This window comes from Synchiropus splendidus, chromosome 5 (assembly GCF_027744825.2).
Source record: "Synchiropus splendidus isolate RoL2022-P1 chromosome 5, RoL_Sspl_1.0, whole genome shotgun sequence".
NCBI lineage: Eukaryota > Metazoa > Chordata > Actinopteri > Syngnathiformes > Callionymidae > Synchiropus > Synchiropus splendidus.
In genome coordinates, this window is record NC_071338.1 from 11,197,178 (window position 1) to 11,215,065 (window position 17,888).

At 40.5% G+C, this 17,888-nt stretch overlaps 1 protein-coding gene and 1 long non-coding RNA gene across 5 annotated transcripts; both read left to right on the forward strand.

Annotated features, from left to right (window-relative positions):
* The first annotated feature begins 186 nt into the window (after positions 1 to 186).
* On the forward strand, positions 187 to 2,278 carry LOC128758726 (uncharacterized). Its single transcript, XR_008414543.1, has 3 exons — positions 187 to 426; positions 1,044 to 1,156; positions 2,134 to 2,278. It is a non-coding gene; the product is annotated as an uncharacterized LOC128758726 (long non-coding RNA).
* Positions 2,279 to 2,888: 610 nt separating this feature from the next.
* LOC128759151 (serine/threonine-protein kinase BRSK1-like) lies at positions 2,889 to 16,679 on the forward strand. Of its 4 annotated transcripts, none has more exons than XM_053865889.1 (19): positions 2,889 to 3,990; positions 4,072 to 4,166; positions 4,274 to 4,359; positions 5,167 to 5,307; positions 5,387 to 5,503; positions 6,936 to 6,969; positions 7,577 to 7,645; positions 7,773 to 7,919; positions 8,220 to 8,251; positions 8,365 to 8,529; positions 9,430 to 9,527; positions 10,015 to 10,168; positions 10,285 to 10,345; positions 11,234 to 11,864; positions 12,919 to 12,967; positions 13,043 to 13,166; positions 13,491 to 13,695; positions 15,978 to 16,067; positions 16,182 to 16,679. In XM_053865889.1, the coding sequence occupies exons 1-19, from the start codon at positions 3,906 to 3,908 to the stop codon at positions 16,379 to 16,381; spliced, it is 2,583 nt and encodes an 860-aa protein (XP_053721864.1). In that variant the 5' UTR covers positions 2,889 to 3,905; the 3' UTR covers positions 16,382 to 16,679. The 4 variants fall into 4 exon arrangements, with proteins under 4 accessions (XP_053721864.1, XP_053721863.1, XP_053721867.1 ...); XM_053865888.1 differs by having other exon boundaries at positions 15,978 to 16,065; positions 16,168 to 16,679; XM_053865892.1 differs by having other exon boundaries at positions 13,448 to 13,695; positions 16,182 to 16,312.
* The last annotated feature ends 1,209 nt before the right edge of the window (positions 16,680 to 17,888 follow it).

Consider the following 17,888-nt stretch of genomic DNA (forward strand, 5'->3'; position numbering starts at 1 on the left):
ATTGGGTCGGGTCAGCAAATGCTACAGTGCTTTTGCTCTTTCCTCCTAGGTTTCTGTTACTGCCTTGTGGGGAGGGTTTGATATGCATTCTGTTTTTGAAATGCATTATGCGTTACTTTGTGGGGAATCAAAGTCTGCATATTCACGTTAACAAAGGGCATAGATTTAAGAATCAGCCATAAAGAGGAAATGTTGAAAAGAATCCAAACTCCTGCACGTGCTCTCTCAGATTCTCTCATATGACATCATCACATGTCACTTCCTTTAGTGCCTCCCTCTCTTGCTGTCCTTCCCCTTGTAAACAATCTGTCACCAGACTAAGACAGGATCACACGGCCACCACTTGAATTTTGCTTTTGCAATGCCTGATTCTAATGAAGCAGTACCAGCATCATGCCAGGTGATTAGAGAAAATGTCAACAAGTGGTGAGTTACTATAAGCTATATGACTTCTCAATTAATTTATCATGTTCTGAAAACGCATTAGGTCTGTGAACATTTACAACACAACTTACCCAGCTCAGACCTATTTATAGACCTATTTTAAAAAGTTTTTTCATAAATGTCAACATAATAATTTTTAGTCGTTTTTTTGTCCTCTTAATGAAAGGTTTATTTCTCAGTTGCCGCACACTTAATGCAGCCAACCAGGTGAAAGGTTCAAGGAAAGGCTCGGCTTTTGCAGAAGGACACTTCAGTAAACATATCTTCGGAATCTTACAGACATGAGGCTTTAAAATAGACATCTGACCTCTTTAGCCAGGCAGCATGTAAGCTGTTGGTTCATGTTGCGTGCACATGAGCAGTGACAGTTAGCTGCTGTGTGGCCACGTGCCGCAGTGATTAGTGTCAGCGAAGCTGCAGTACTGATTACTCACCCATGTTCTTCTGCATCACTTAATACTGCAGCTGTGTTTAGTACAACTACAACAATGCATGCAACATTTGCTGTTGTGGCGTGTTTAGAAAAAACAAAAGAAAACATATTTTATTCAGTAAAACATGCATGTGATACATCTGGAATTAATACTTGTCTGTTTCAGTGTGAGAGAGAAAAGAGAGGGGGACTGTAAAGATCTGATGGACGCCTTCCAGGCCTGTATAAAAACTCTGTCTGAAGGATCTTGACACGTGGAGACATGAATGTAAATAAAATGTAAGTTCACAAAGAAGGAAAAAAAAGTGCAAAAATGGTGAAAAACCTGCAGCTCACATTCTTAAACTCTGCCAGTGTTGATCTTGAAGTTATATTATATAACTGATCAGATATTGATAAGTTATAACAATAACGTTTGAACCTAAACATGTTGACACTTATTTGCACATGATATGCAAGTACCAAATCACTCCAAAGTACAACATAAACTCATGCCCCACTAACTTAACACTTAACATGCCCCACTAACTTAACACACTTAATTGAAAAAAACAACAACTAATAAGTACAACCTCCTATTATGTAACTCATTGAATATTTATCCAAACTTGGTAAATGAAGTTTGTATTATAGATTACATTTAGATTTTAGATTTGCAGAAATGAAAATAATTATTTACACGAAACATCACATTTTCACTTACAGAATAAATCTACTTTTTTTCAATCTCAATATAGTTAATATAATGAATTATGTGAATTATGAATGAATTATATAACCATAATAATGACAAGCCACATGTGGAACAGTCATGGAGCTCTTCAGGAATATATTGTAGTAAAAATACCAGTGAGGGCTGTTCATTTGCTGTCAATCATTCCCTTCACTTCCATCTTGTCTGGTTGCCAGGTAACTAGCTCGCGATTACCACTATGCTGACTCGCAGTCCTTCCCTTTTTCTGGTCTTTTCTTTCGTCCTCGTACAGAGGTCGCAAAAGTAGATCGACCATCTATGCTGATGGCTCCTCACTGGCACTGTGTGAAGCCTTCTCCAAGGTCTAGTATATATAGTATATATGTAAAATACGGTTCACTCTGCTTACTCATTACTCAGACACAGGTCACAGGTCATTAGAATTGATGAGTAGCTGGCTGGGTGCTGGCGTTTGCCTGTTATATGCTGTAAATATATCAGTGTAATTTATGTAATATCTATGTGCGCTGTACTGTTACTCATGTCTCTGTTGTCTTTGCAGAGTCTGCCCAGTGACCCAAGATGACTGGACAGCAGATAATCAATGCTGACAAAGTGCATAATCAAATATTTGTTTTTGTAAATATTCTCCATTATTTATTTAAAATAATAGTAGTACTGAATGCATTGATGAGATGTTATTCATTACATTAAAGTGTTCAAAACATGTCTTCTTTTATGGTCAAATTTAGATATGACTCGTGTTCTCATACTTGGATTGAAGTCCGCAGGCACCAGGTTTCTGGGATTGTGGGCATCATGGGATGTCCACAGACAAGATTGGAGGTTGCTTCATTGGCTGGTTTGCTGAGAAGAGATAAGAGGGAAAAATACTTCTGCTAGTCTTCATGGGTCCAACAGTTGTGGCATCTTGGTGTTAAAAAAATATATGAGGAAATATTTGGGGTTACAATAATGAATCAGAAAAGTTCACTGACAAGCTGACCCAAGTCGAATCAGACATGGTTCAAGAAGGTAGAAATGCACGATTGAAGAACCTAGTCAATATAGTTTAGGGACAATTTAGAATAAAAAAAAATCTTATTTTTTTTGCCGAGGGTATAATAACATGACAAATGCAAAGATATATATATATATATATATATATATATATATATATATATATATATATAGATTAAAGCAAAGCAAATTTAGAAAAAATTAAATAAAGCAAATTTAAAGGATGCGCGAAGTTCGGCATTTGATAATGATGTGAGAAGGAACAGGAGGGGCGGGGGAGGAGAGGCAAGAGGATGGAGAGGTTCCCGGATGCTGATGCGAGTGAGACGAAAGAAGGAAGAGGAGAGAGAAAATATCGATTTACGGCAAGAAAACCGAGGGCAGAGGAGTACACAGGCCTTTTACCCCGTGTGAACTGAATTTCTGGGAGATAAGGAGAACCGTGCAGACCACATTAGAGTGGGTTTGTGCGCGGATAGCTCTGTGTTTTTTTTTTTACCTGTAAAGCAGCTGGTGAGGTAGGAGGACACGCCAAAGGAGAGAGGAGAAGATGCTGTGATCCGCTACTTGCTGGGATGTAGAGATGAGGATGGAGTCCGCTGCGCTAAAACGGTTGTTTGGCGATGGATACGCGCTTAAATTCTAAATATTGTCAGAATGTGGCGGCCGTCTGGTAAATGTTACCGTTTCTAGACGTCTGAAAAGTTCAGGAGGGGTTTATTATTTTGACAGGCGGCTCACATCGGGAGACGGCCGCTGGTCAAGGCGGCGAAGCTAACGCTAGCCTCGCTGCTGTGTGGGAGAGCGGCGGCGAGGCTAAAATAGCATGTTGTGGCACCTGTAATAGGCCAGAGTTAAATACATCCCACAGAGTTTTACTTGTCTTGCCTACCACTAGCATAGTTGTTGATGAAATGAAGCAAATGTACCTCGTTTCGAGATAAATATTTTATATAAGTGCGGTTGACCGAAAGGCTTATGTCATGTAGTGTTTGGAGAGCTGCCTCTAAATTGGTGTTTAAACTAATAAATATTCCTAAAATTGCATTGATGCATTACTGTTTAGGTGCCATGTTGTCTGTCTGCTTTAAAACTTAAGCCAAAGCAACTGCTTTTGTGTTTACTCATCGGCTGTGTGAATGTCACCAAATATCCCATTCTTTAAAAATAACTATATACTCAGTAGCGTCCATCAATGTTACACATACATAGTTTAGACTTTTAGCTGGTGCGGCATAAGTTGTCCACACCACATCCATTGCAATAATCACACTGTATTGGAGTTGTCGCTTGTTGAACTCCAGTAAGAGCAGTATGAGTAAGGAACTGTCTTTAAGTCAGTCCGCTCAATATGTTGGGCCCTATCGCCTGGAGAAAACACTGGGAAAGGGGCAGACAGGTAAGACTTTTCTCCTATAAATGTTTCAGACCATTGAAATCTATGTGATTACATTTATCTTTCTGATTCCTAATCTTTCAGGGCTGGTCAAACTTGGAATCCATTGCATCACGGGTCAGAAGGTAGCGATCAAAATAGTCAACAGAGAGAAGCTCTCGGAATCAGTTTTGATGAAGGTATCATGGAGAGGCTTCACGCATGTGAAACAACAAAGTTGTGCTTAATTTTACATCTTGTGAATGTGTGTCTTCTTTGTCCCCTGTCTTTAATAATCTTTGACTAGGTTGAAAGGGAGATTGCCATTCTGAAGTTGATTGAGCATCCGCATGTGCTGAAGCTGCATGATGTTTACGAGAACAACAAATATCTGTGAGTTTCCCATGCATGAAAATAGCTCAACACTGATCCAGTTAATGTAATGCCAAGCAATAGCAAAGTTTTTCTGTGTCATTCAATCACAATCGTTCAGATTTTAAGATTTTGAAGTTAGGAGCATTATCACTTTCTTGTCATGGAAAACAAATTTACAACTGTACAACTGTGACTTTGAATAGCTGCTCATTATTGTTATTATCAATAATATTATCAATATTAAAAATAATGATTAATTGAAAGATTTAAAATACTTAATTGTTAAATGGTACAGTGGGTCAAAGTTTTGTACAGTAACTGCAACAGAACCGTGCCCATTAAATATTTCGCCAAAATGAAAGACCAACTTTTTTTTTACCTATTAATGAACTTATTTAGTTTGTAGTTGAATTAATTAATAAAGACACGGGACTTTAATTGCCATTTCACTAAGCTCCTTCAGTTGATTACTGAGCAGTGTTTGAAGAATAAAATAATATTATAACATTTTTAACCTGGTCATAGGTTGTCCAATACCAGTGTATTGATCTACTGAAAAAGTTTCCACGGCCTACATACTTCTTTTGATATTTAGCCAAATTTCATGTCCCCTTCATAGATGTGTTTGGTAGTGGTTGTATGTCAACTCTATAGGCATTTGTGCATTGAGTTGCCATTCATTTTTGTCCAAGCAGTTTTAGTTTCCTTTTATAACAGCTATTAGTATCATAACTCTCCTATTTCTCTTTCTTCTTTCTTTTTCTGTTAATGTACTCTTTCCTCCTATAAATCCCAAGGAAGTCTGAAGTACGTTTATGTTTGCAGATATCTAGTGCTGGAGCACGTGTCTGGAGGAGAGCTGTTTGACTACCTGGTAAAGAAAGGACGGCTAACCCCAAAAGAGGCACGGAAGTTTTTCAGGCAGATTATTTCTGCACTGGACTTCTGCCACAGTCACTCCATTTGGTTAGTTTCACCATGCTATTCTAATGTTTCAGAATTTGCAGTTTTAAATTGTGTCCTATTCATTCATATTTTGATACAGTCACAGAGATCTGAAGCCAGAGAACTTGCTCCTGGATGAGAAGAACAACATCCGTATTGCTGACTTTGGAATGGCCTCACTACAGGTGGGAGACAGCCTGTTAGAGACCAGCTGTGGGTGAGTAAATATTCCTTTCCATTGCCATGCCTGCTTCGACAGCAAACAATGGATGAGTTGCTTCTGATTTAAACTGGAGCACTCCCACTCATCATACATGTTGGTCAGAAGGTATGCTCCACCTGTCTGACGCTGGCTAACTGAGAAACTGATTCTATGACGTGGAATGCCAGTGCATTGTGGAGCTCTTTCAATACGACAGATGAAGAACACAGAAGATTACCAGACTATTTGTGCTTATAGAATTTTACTGTTAAATCTCTACTAAAATTAGAATTTAAATCATTCTAAATGTTTTTTTTAAGGTTTTAATCACAATTCAGTCAATAAATGAAATGGCATGGAACGTATTATGAAAAACAATAACACATTTGTGAGTTAGAACAGTAGAAAACTGAAGATCTGTAGCTCTTCTGTGCTGCCAGTTGGACAGACAAGATGGACTGTCATTCATGTGTGATGTTTCTGAAATAGTTACTAGCCTTGATTACATGGCTGCTTTATTTCAGACTTTTTAATTAGCAAGAGGAAACACCAAAGCCAGTCTGTTTTACTCAGATATCAATATCATGTTTATAAAATGTTGTGTAACGTCTTATGTTAATATATAGTTTTCATGCACAAATTTCTTTTTTTTCCAGACAGACAAGTGTTCTGAATCTCAAAAATCTATCCCGATGATCTGTTGTCAGTGGCTTATTGGACTTACTTATTACTTACTGGGAGACCAACAGCTAATAAACAAAGTACTTGGTATAGAATCCTTGTGTACATGGCCCAAGTTTCACAGCCAGAGGCGAGGGCAGACACATCATCTGGTTCCAATGTCCGTTCAGTAAGATCAGGATCCTCCTTCGTCACTCGACTCAAGGACCTGTTCTCTATTAGCAGTGAGCTTTCTCCATTTTGTCAAGTGATCAATTGGCTCACACTTGAAATTGATGATCCTCTTTCATGCTGCCTCATTTCGAGTGCTAAATGCTGTAGAATCAAATCATCTGCAAACGCAATTGTGCCATCAACAACAAAAGTGTAGGTCCTGCATCTGACATCCATGGATCCATGGAAAGGTTGAGTGACAGATTTCAACACTATGTAACACACTCTAGAACGTGTCTGACCTTAGCATTGACCCCAAATCAAATTTTCTATTTAAATTAAATTCTATGTAAATTGGACATCCTGAATTAGAAGTCTTAATTTTCTCTTCTGGAATTAGATATTTTGAAATGATTTAAAATCTGCTCTCACAAATCTTGGCATGAAATTTGCCTGGGACTTTGTGTAGTGTGATCAATCACACATCATATTGTGTGTGTGTGAAAGTATTCTGTCAGTGTAGTAAAATGGTAATGAGAAGCAGAAGAAAAGAATTTGCTGATTAAACTCAAGCGTTTTATGTGGCCACTCATGTTTTTTTTCAACACTTCAGCTCCCCACATTATGCCTGCCCTGAGGTCATCCGGGTAAGTTTGTTAAGATCTCTTTTAGGCATTTATTTCATTTTAAATATGTAAAAAGTGAGTCTCCAGATGGCACGACCAACATAATGCCCATCAACCCATCATGGCATGTAAAGTAAATGTCTCCAGTACATAAACATATCATAATAACAATTAAATTCCCTCCTATGTTTTTGTCATTTTTCCACTTACTAAAATGCATGTTCAGCTCTGTCTTTACATTTTAATATTTTGTACAGAAAGGCGAGTTTTATTCATACTCAGGACAGGCTGCAGAATCTTATTTAAAAACAGAAATTGAATTTAACAATTAGGAAGTCCAGTTACAGCACAGTACCTTTAATTTAAAAAGTGTTCTATTTTTGGTTTATTTAATGACATGTTTTATTTAACATACTTAACATGTGACTTGGAAGTGGAAATATGAGCAGATTGCATTTTCCATGAGCTTCCTTTTATTTTTTTTTATTTCATCCTTTTATTATGTTAAAATAATAAGTCCAAATAAAATCTTATCTGTGTCAGCTATCGGTACTAATAAATCTGAAATGTAGTTTTACTTGCTCAAGGAATGCATTTTGGTCAGTCATCTTACTTTGTCTGCCATTAGGGAGAGAAGTATGATGGGCGAAGAGCGGACGTGTGGAGCTGTGGGGTCATTCTTTTTGCTCTGCTGGTGGTAAATAGCTTTTTTTCCCCTTTCCCTCGGTATTGAAAGTGAACACCTACACATATGTTTGCTCTTCTAAATCTTTGTCTCCTTAGTTGAATGCATCCATTCTTTCTATTTTCTTCTGTTTCTCCAGGGGGCCTTGCCATTTGACCATGACAATTTGCGTCAGCTCCTGGAGAAAGTGAAGAGTGGCGTATTTCACATGCCGCACTTCATCCCCCCAGACTGCCAGTCCCTTTTGAAGGGCATGATTGAGGTCAACCCTGAAAAGAGGCTCACGGTACGGTATTGTTCTGACACCTGTGTCCATACACAAGTAGCAGAAAAGCAAATTGAAATGTCTTTCTCTCATTCTTTCTGAAATATTTGTCTTTTTTAATACAGAAATCAGTCACAAGGTTATTATTTTATGTTTATATTGAAAGATAATTAATAAAATCCATGTAATCAATTTGCCTTGGAACAGTGCATGTGAAAATGGAGCTGGTGTGAACTGTTTAGATAGTGCAGCACTGTGGCCATCTGGCTGTTGACAGATTTTAGAAACTAATAGACCCATCTGCCCTGCTACCTCTTGCAGTTAGAGACCATTCAGAAACACGCCTGGTATCTGTGAGTATTAATTTTCTATACTTGACTGTTAAATAGTTGGCTGATTTCAAGTAATGCTGCATTTTACTTTTTTGTGCAATATTTAAGGCATGCGGCGCTTCTGTCTGTTTCAGGGGTGGTCGCAACGAGCCATGTCCTGAGCAACCTCCTCCCAGGAGAGTGTGTGTGAGACGAATCTTGTCCCTGACTGAGCTGGACCCAGATGTGTTGGATAGCATGCACTCTCTCGGGTGCTTCAGAGACAGAGTCAAGCTCACGCGTGATCTGCAGTGTGAAGAGTAAGTTCTTGTTCACACACCTAATGTGATCCGAAGTACAAATACATCGACACAATATTAAGAGATATATTTCAGAAGTTTGTCACTGTTTTGCCTAGGCCCACAAATTGTAGACAGTAGGTCAGTTTGTGGGTTTAGAGGGAATGGTTCAGATCCATGCTTAGTCCAGGAATGGAACGCGCTCCTGCCCTTTGGCAAAGCAGCTTAAATGTTTTCTTTATATGTTTGACAGAATTGTTTCGTTTATTTAAGAAGAGCTCGGTTGCTTCCCCTGGTTCATAATGGATCAGCCAGTCATTCAGTTGGTAGCATTTAGGTGCTCCCTGTCTAGCCAGGGACAGATGGTCAGGTGAGGTGTAAAAATCAGGGTCCAAAATTAAAGTCATATTCATTTACCTTTCCACCTCTAAATTATATTCTGCTTCTGTATAGATCTACAGAGGTGGCGATTCTAACTCCATTGAGTTAGAATCCTGCCATGGATAAAGTCCATCTCTAAAACTGGTGTGAGGTGAAGCTATAAAACCACATAACGCTTGCCTAATCCAGTGGTGGATCTTAAACCCAGGTTAACTGGAAAGAATGAATACTGCATTTGAGATCACTGTTTCAAACAAACTGGATTTTGATTTCTCTTTTTAAAGCCCTTGAGAGTTGTTTTTAAAGTGGATGTTTTTATGCAGCCTCATGTGCTGAGGTGCGGTTGCACCAGTAAGTTATGTGACGATTGAGGTTTAAATCCATCGTTTGGATGTGCAATGTATTTTGAATAATCCGCTGTTATGATGTATCACCAATGAAATGTGGACGTGTCCAAAAATTGTCATATGAACAATTACATGTTATTTAATTAACTTGATCAGTGCTAATTTCGTTTGTTTTATTTCGCTTCTGCCACAGAGAAAACCAGGAGAAAATGATCTATTATCTACTGTTGGACAGAAAAGAACGCTACCCCAGCTATGAGGACGAGGATTTGCCGCCACGCAATGACGTAGGTCAGTCTTTAGAGGGCAGGAGAGATCAACCTGAGGGAGGATTTTCCTCTCAGCTGTAGGAAATGTGCCAACGACTCTTGAGCAAGTAGGTTACAGGTAGTGCTTGCACAAAGTGTTCACACTTTCTTCGCAAGTGAGGTCTACGGCTACAATGCTATGTGTATGTGATCCAAGTGGTGTTTATGTATTATTATTTTTTGTCCATAATTCATTGTATTTTTAACAACATATTTATTCTGACTTACACACTTCTGTTGAGCATTTTTTTCATGTCGCATTGGGTTTTATACTGCTCCCGATTGTGCACCTCTGGTCTAGAACGCGTTATTTTAAGAGTTAAAGTCAGCTGATGATCATTACTTCTCGTGTCACACATACGGCTGCATGTGTGACAGTGATTGTCTATTTAAACATTCCCTGAGGTGGACTGGGGAAGTGGCCTCTCACTCTCTGTATTTCTGTAACAATTTCTTACGGGGTTCCTCAGCAGACCCTCCCAGAAAGCGAGTGGATTCTCCGATGCTAACGCGTCATGGACGCTGCCGCCCAGAGAGGAAGAGTCTAGAGGTGCTGAGCGTAACTGAGCAAGGGTCTCCTACTCCACCTCGCCGGGCTCTGGACACAGCTGCACACAGTCAGAGGTATTGTTTTCTCACACACTCATCTAAGCTTTTAACAGACATAACCCCATAACTTTCAGCATTTTGACGCTGTAATGTTTAAAAACAGCTCAACATTACATTCTTTCCTGTGCCAGGTCCCGGTCAGTGAGTGGAGCATCCACTGGGCTCTCATCCAGCCCACTCAGCAGCCCACGGGTAAGACTCAATTTCAAGTTTCATGAATCAGCAATTAATAGTTTTAAATTCTGATGTTGAACTGTTAAGTTGGCAGCAAGAGCCCCATCTCATTTACGCACATGTGTAAACACATTCTTTAGAGTCAAAATGTCCAATATAAAGCAATCGGTGCTGCAAAATAGAGGAGGACCATATCTCAAAAATATTTAAAGCCTTTGCTAGTGAATATTGTGTATTAAGAGAACCGGATTATTTAATTGCAGATACATGAAAGATTATTTTTTTCAGTTTTGCATTTGAATATATTAAACATGAAACTTATATTGCCTATTTCACACCCTCTGTCAACTGTTTCACGTATTCTGACCACCATTCAAAATCATCTGACTGTTGTGATTTTCCAAACTTTTCTAATCATTCTTACGAATTATTGCTAAACTAGCTCCTCAGAATAAATCTCACCCGCCAGGTTCGTGTGGCATTTTCACTTTTCTATTGTCCCCATCTCATCTCTCTTCTACTTGGTGCATGAACTGTGTCCACTGAAGGTTTGAACCTGAATTGTCAAGTTTCACAAACACATTCTATTTTACTGTTAGTAAATCGTGCGTGAAGCAAAGCTAATGATTGACTCTGGTAGCTGGTTCACTGGCCTCTTTCACTGCATTTTAACCCCAGATCATTGCCATAAATGTCAGTGTGAAGCTTGGGTGTTAAACTAGGTGTTTTTTGTCGCATCGTGTGTCAGTCAGCCATAGATTAATTGCACATGACACAACTCGCAATCACAAAATGCACTCTTCTTCCATAAAGCATGATATTCATTTCCATCAATTCTGTCTCTATGTTCCATCCCCTCTCTTTCTTCTTTTCTATTTTTCTCATCCCCACAAACCTACTCCCCAGTCCTATCAAAGTCCCATCTTCACTTTCAGCCAATCAGACGTCACCTCTGCCACCGCCACTCCCCTCACAAAGGAGTCCAAACCAGGAAGCGCCACAACTCCTCGCACAGCTCGGGCTCAAGACAAGCCCAAAGCTCCCCCCAATCCAAAGACTCAGACCCTGCCCACGAAGGGACCTGGGGACCGACCCCATCTGCAGTCCATCAAATCCCTACCTCTGCACAACCCATGCTCTCGCTCCCCTTCCCCCTCCCCACTTCTGTCACCTATTCCCCGTTTCTTCTTTCCTTCGTCCTCTGTCCTAAAGTCCGTGACTAAGAGCTTCTACCCAAACTCTGCCCACTCTTTGCCGCAGGTGACTCCTCAGGGCTCACCGTTACCCACACCCTTGGGGACCCCTGTTCACCACCCTCACCATCCTTCCTCTACCCCGCCTTCCTCGTCCTCGTCCTCATCCTCTTCGCGTGCAGAGGGCGGGGGAGGGGTGGGGTCCTTGTCGCTGACTCCTCCGTCCAGCCCAGGAGGAGGCAGTGGCATAGCAGCCAGCAGCTCTGCCCACTGGAGGACTCGCCTAAATTCATTTAAAAATAACCTTCTGGGTTCACCACGGTTTCATCGCCGTAAACTGCAAGGTGAGACGTGTAGCCTCTAATTTTGTATTTGTGTCAAACAAGATCCAAAATGCTTCACCAGGTGGTCCATTACTAAGGTATGTGAGGGTGATGTAGGTGCCATGATATCAATCAAGCGAATTGCAGCTAAAAAAAAAGGTGCAGAAAAACATTGTTACATTTTGAATGGATTTATTTTTCTGTAATTATTATCTGATATGCAGTTGAGGTCAAAAGTTTGGACACACCTCTCATTCAACCCGTGAAATTCTACTAACTAATAACTATGTTCATTGTAGCTTCTCACTGAAGGAATCTAAACTATGAATGAACACGTATGGAATTGTGTAGTACTAAACAAAGAAGTATTTATATTTTAAAACAATTCAAAACACCTGCCCTTTGTTTTGATGACTTACTTTGCTCACTCTTGGCATTCTAGCGATGAGCTTCATGATGTAGTCACCTGACAAGGTTTTCCAACAGGTGACTACATCATGAAGGTCACTAAGAAGGCCGAGGCTTTGCAGTGCTGCCAACGAAGCAAAAGGTGGCTACTTTGAGTTATCTAAAATATGAAACATATTTAGAGTTATTCAACAATTTTTCTTGGCTACATAATTCCATATATCCTACTTCATGTATTCGTGTATGTATGTATGTCTCTACATTGCAGAAAGTAGTAAAAATGAACTCTGAATCAGAAGGCGTGTCCAAACTTTTGGCATGTATTGTGTACAATCACTGAACCATGTTGTATCGAAGTAAAGCTCAAGAGCTTGTTGTTTAACCCTTTGATGTTCAACTGACAATGTCAGCTGGGAAAGGTGAGAAGAGAGGAAAGTCATTAGAGGTTTATGGTAGCTTTATGAAGACAATTCAAGTATATGTCACTTGTGACTTTAGGGAGTCAATAAAAGCACATCTAAAGTGTCACATATGAGATCTTGTGAAAGGCTGAATATGACAATGAACTTTACAATAACAATGGGTGCCAACACAGTTGGTATTATTCCTATGCTCATGAAGTGGCTAAAATGGATGCCTGGATGACTAAATCTCCTGTCTCTTATAGTTCCTACATCAGAAGACATGTCCAGCCTAACGCCTGAGTCCAGCCCAGAGTAAGTGTTTCAACGCAATGCAGCTGTGATTTTGAAAGTTTGTGTCTCACTCGTTTGATGTCAATTATTTCTTAGGCTGGCTAAGAAGTCGTGGTTTGGAAACTTCATTGGGCTTGAGAAGGAGGAGCAGATCTTTGTGGTGATCCGGGATAAACCTCTGAGTTCGGTCAAGGCGGACATCGTGCATGCCTTCCTGTCTGTGAGTACCTGCTGTGGTTTGTCACTCATGGCTCACATCACCACCTTTTCTGCGAGACATCACGCATGATCCTGAATGAAGTTTCGATGTCCATTCTCATTTAAGTGCACTTTCTTTCTATCATTACCTGGACTCTCTCTTTATTTCAGCCTTTTTCACTGGAGGCACGTTAATGGATCACTTTGCTTTCGTCTGTGGCTCACGCTTTCTCTCCTCTCCTCACCCTCACCCTTTGTCTCCCTATACTCACGTTGATCCCCGTACCTCTCCTGCCTCGTAAGTCTGTCGGTCTCTCTGCTTCTTCTCTTTCTCCCCACCACGCAGATCCCCTCACTCAGTCACAGCGTCCTGTCCCAGACCAGCTTCCGAGCCGAGTACAAATCCTCCGGCGGCCCCTCCGTCTTCCAGAAGCCAGTCAAGTTCCAGGTGGACATTGCTTTCTCCGAGGGCGAGAGGGACAGGGAGAGGACAGAGAGGGAGGGAAGGCGGGAGACGGGAATCTACAGTGTGACATTCACCCTCATATCAGGTAATGTGCGTCTGGTACACATCACAGACAAGCAGCACATACCACAGACAAAACAACAGACTTATTATTATTAACTTATTTTCATGATGTTATCAAAAGTATAAGCTGACCTACTTTCTAGCATTTTTGGGAGAGTATAGAACAATACGGTTTTTGACAATATAACTTACAATGGATAATGAACACGCAACTAGGGATGCTGCCATGGATCAGTCATCCATCATAATTGGCCAATTTCAGCGTCATCGGTGATGGTCGATTACTACCTGTCACTGCCAATCACGACAACTGATCACATGTGACAGCCCTACTCGCTGCTCACTAAGCAGCAGCATGTCTGCTGTAGAGGTTATTTCAGTCTGCCATGTAAAGTTTGCATCCTGCAGCACATGTACGGGAAAATGCTGTGCAGGGAAGCGCCTTCAAATTAAACACGCCATTTAAAGCACCAGCCCTTGACGGAGTACAGAGTTTTCTGGGCTCATGAAAGTGAGGCCACTGGTTCCTCAGCAGCAGGCGCATCTGACGCTTAGCAACACCCACCGGTCCAAGCGTGATATTCGGAATGATGAGAAATAATTCTTAATTTCACCAAGCTGGATGACCAACCTTTCTCAGGTGTTGTTTACACGGAGACGGAGACGGAAACAGAAACGGAAACAACCGGATCCATTGCCATTTTGGAGGCAGGTGCAGCATTTGTTAGCCACCTGAATCTTAAACTTTTGAAAACATCCAGAGTGGAAACTTTCAGAAATGCAGTGCTGTCTGTCTCGGAGTCCTGCTACAGTATGTAAATATTTAACAGTGACATAGCACAGTCTCTAGAGATTCACATGCAACGTCACATCAAATTAAATGTTTTTCAGTTGTCCTTTTGACAGAAGAATTGCTGCATTCTGCAAGGTTTTTCTATTTGTGCCACCTTGCAGAGGTACATAAAAACGTGTCTAAATTAAAATTGAAATATTTTTCTCCCACATCATGTACACAGAAGGTCTCATCATTGCAATTACAAATTCATTATCAATCCATGTGATCGGTATCGGTGATCAGCAGCAAAAATCCTGATCGGAGCATCCCTACGTGCAACTCCAGGGACTTCCCTGGTTGTCTCACTAGTATTCTTTTGCCATAGTCATTGGTGCTACATGTTCTTGTAATTCTTGTACAACATGTACAATGTCGGCAGAGTGTTAGTGAGTTGAGGCAAACAATTGAACATGATCTGTTCAGTTAAAGTGATATCACAGTAATCAACAATCAATAATTCAAGAAATAAAGATAAAAGAGGATGACAATGTGTGGGAGCACAAAACAATAGCTTAAGTACATTAAGCATCAGGCGCACACAATCCTCCACTTCAGTGGTGACTGCACAGACTCTGCTGCCTTGACTTTCTTTGACAAACATGTAAATGTGTTCTTGACTATTTATGCAACATTTTAAGAAAAGAGTAAAAAAATACTTAACCACATTGGATATTCGGTATTCAGCCAAGAGTTTTAAATGTTATCCGGCTTTGGCCACAAATTTTCACTGCATCCCCATTTAAAAATGTGAACATATAAGTAAGTTTTTATGTTAGTTTCGAATGGTAACTCAACAAGGAATCAAAATTGGATTCAGAATCAATTCAAGTCAATTCAAATAACTGTGAATTCAAGCAATGCCAAACCCCACAATATTATGACTCAGAATTAGCTTTTTTATGATTTTATATGCAGAGACACATAATAATGATCTGCCCATCTCTACAGTTATTTGACGATATTTAAACAAAAGGTTATTCATTGTAGATGCTGGTGCCCAATTCTTGAGATGCTGAGAAAATGGTATAAAAATAATTTTCCTCCAAATCTGCTGGTTTATTATTGTTTTTCCTGCTACCAGTTTATGGCTTGTGTTAACATTGACCAGCGACACTCAATGTGTTTTTGTGAAAGGCACTGTGCTTGTACTTCATTTTCATTGTTTCAGCACTGTCTATCAAATTCTTTGAAACGGACTCTAAATTATTGTGAGTAACAGAAGAAAACCCTGCATTTGACTGTAACATGCCCATGTCATGATAACAGGACTTTTGTTACTATTTAGTATCCTCCAGTTTCACATGTTTTGGGGTGTACTATGATGCAGTTAGATTAGAGTGTTGCCATGATATTGCAGTATTGTGGTCCCCCTAATATACAGTATATGCTTGAGGACAAGTGACTGACTGACTGACCCACAGCCATTCTTTGTGCTGCACCTTTCATTTGGCATATTCACGCATCTCTAGGTCCCAGCCGCAGGTTCAGACGAGTGGTAGAGACGATCCAAGCCCAGCTTCTGAGTACCCATGATCAACCCCTGGTGCAAGCCCTGTCTGGTGAGATTGCTTAAGCACAACCACAACCTGTGTGTCTGAGGTCATCGGACTGAAAAGGAGAATATGCGAACGCAAGAATGATTTTCCTGTCCACTGTTTTTGATCCCTTCCCAGATGAGAAGAACGGCCGACCCCATGGCACCCCCACCCGCCAAAATTCCCGGCGTTCCGAGGGTGGGGGTGACAGGTGCGAGTGGGGCGATCGAGCAGATGGCGGAGGCATAGGAGGCAGCGGGGGAGTTCTGCAGCGCCGAGGCTCAGCGAAAGAGAGAACCCGACTTCTCTCCTCCAATGGAACCCAGTCACAACCGTAGGATAGCGACTGACGTCATACAGCAGGATGTCTGAACCACAGGACAACGGTTCTGTCATCGCCACTGTTCCTGCAAGCAACAAGCTATCTATTCTCTTCCTCGCCTACATTATAAAAGGTGCTGGACCGTGACCAAGGTCGCACCTGTTCCCTCATTGTGCTTTTTTTCCTGAATCACCTGGATCACCAGATTCCTACCCTTAAATGATTAGTAGATATTTTAAGGAAATAACTATGTGAATAAGCAGGTTGGTATCCATCGCACAGCTTCACAGATCAAAATAGGAAGTGCATGCCAGTTAGCAAATCAGCCTGCTAAAGGATGCTGACATGATCAGATAGACTAGTCAACTATATTGTGTGACAATGTCTGACACAAAAAAACATGATGATCCTCATAATGTCAGCCAATGCACTCATAGAAAGTGCAAAAAAAATGCAACTACTCGACCATATGGAAAGAAACTGATGTATTTCAGCGGTTGGACCCTGTGGGATAATGACAGCTTCGCATCTGCAGTGAGTGGCGATCACAAGGTCCTACTTTAAGCAGGGTTATGGGCTCTGGGATATGATGAATCCAGACCATTTTCTCCTGCAGCAAAGAAAACCAACAAAGTAAGCTATGTAACTGAATGTGAAAAAATATTTTTTTATTTAGTTAGTTTTTTGGGGTCTTCTCGTTTTTTGGGGGATTTTAGTAGCACTGAAAAGGCAGTGAAGACAGATCAGTGCTGCAATGTGGATGCTGCCCAGTCCGCTCCTTGGCAGGAATTTACTTTTCCGTTCAATATTTTGATTATTTTATCTTTTCCTTTGAATCAAAGACAAGCTGAACAAATGCAACTAAGACCATTTCCTTCTTTCACATTGGACCCCTTTGCTGAAGATGAATATTTTTTTTATTTTTCATCAAAAATATGAACAACACTTTATTGATGGAAAACACTTGACTATACATGAACATCTCCATCCTGTTCGTCTGTTTGTGCCCTCATTGACTGAGAAAGAACGTTCCTGCCCCCTGAAACAGACAGAAATCAACCTTTGTTGTCAAGCTTGTCTTCTATTGCCATTTCATCATGGACAGACGGTACAATATTTGAAGAATGATCTGTGGAAATGTCCAGGATTCTGGATTCATCAGCGCTTTTGATGTCAATTTCTTTTTGGCACTGGACTTCAAAAATTAGAAGACATAACAGCGGCTCCTAACCCAGCTCACGTTTGTGTCCACAAACAAGCCAAGTAAACCAACACTGCTCTCAAGGTTGTCACCGAGTTGTTTCAGTCCGCCATGAGATGTATTGACTCAGACCGTCCGAGTTGTATTTATACCCAAGTTCTCTTCTCAGCCTTGTTAATGTTCATCACCAGTCTTCCATATGGCACAATATGCAACACGAGAGCAGAATGTTTTCAGAGAGAAACACAGTAGGTTTTTGTTATTTACTTATATTAGTTACTCCATTTCATAAATAGTCACATATTTATTTAATTTATATAAA

Bases quoted from the DNA above. Each gene is read 5' to 3' on its own strand.
- LOC128759151 (XM_053865888.1), top strand. From the start codon at position 3,906: ATGAGTAAGGAACTGTCTTTAAGTCAGTCCGCTCAATATGTTGGGCCC. The intron at 7,646-7,772 runs GTAAATAGCTTT...CTGTTTCTCCAG, and splicing joins TTCTTTTTGCTCTGCTGGTG to GGGGCCTTGCCATTTGACCA. The intron at 9,528-10,014 runs GTCAGTCTTTAG...GGGGTTCCTCAG, and splicing joins GCCGCCACGCAATGACGTAG to CAGACCCTCCCAGAAAGCGA.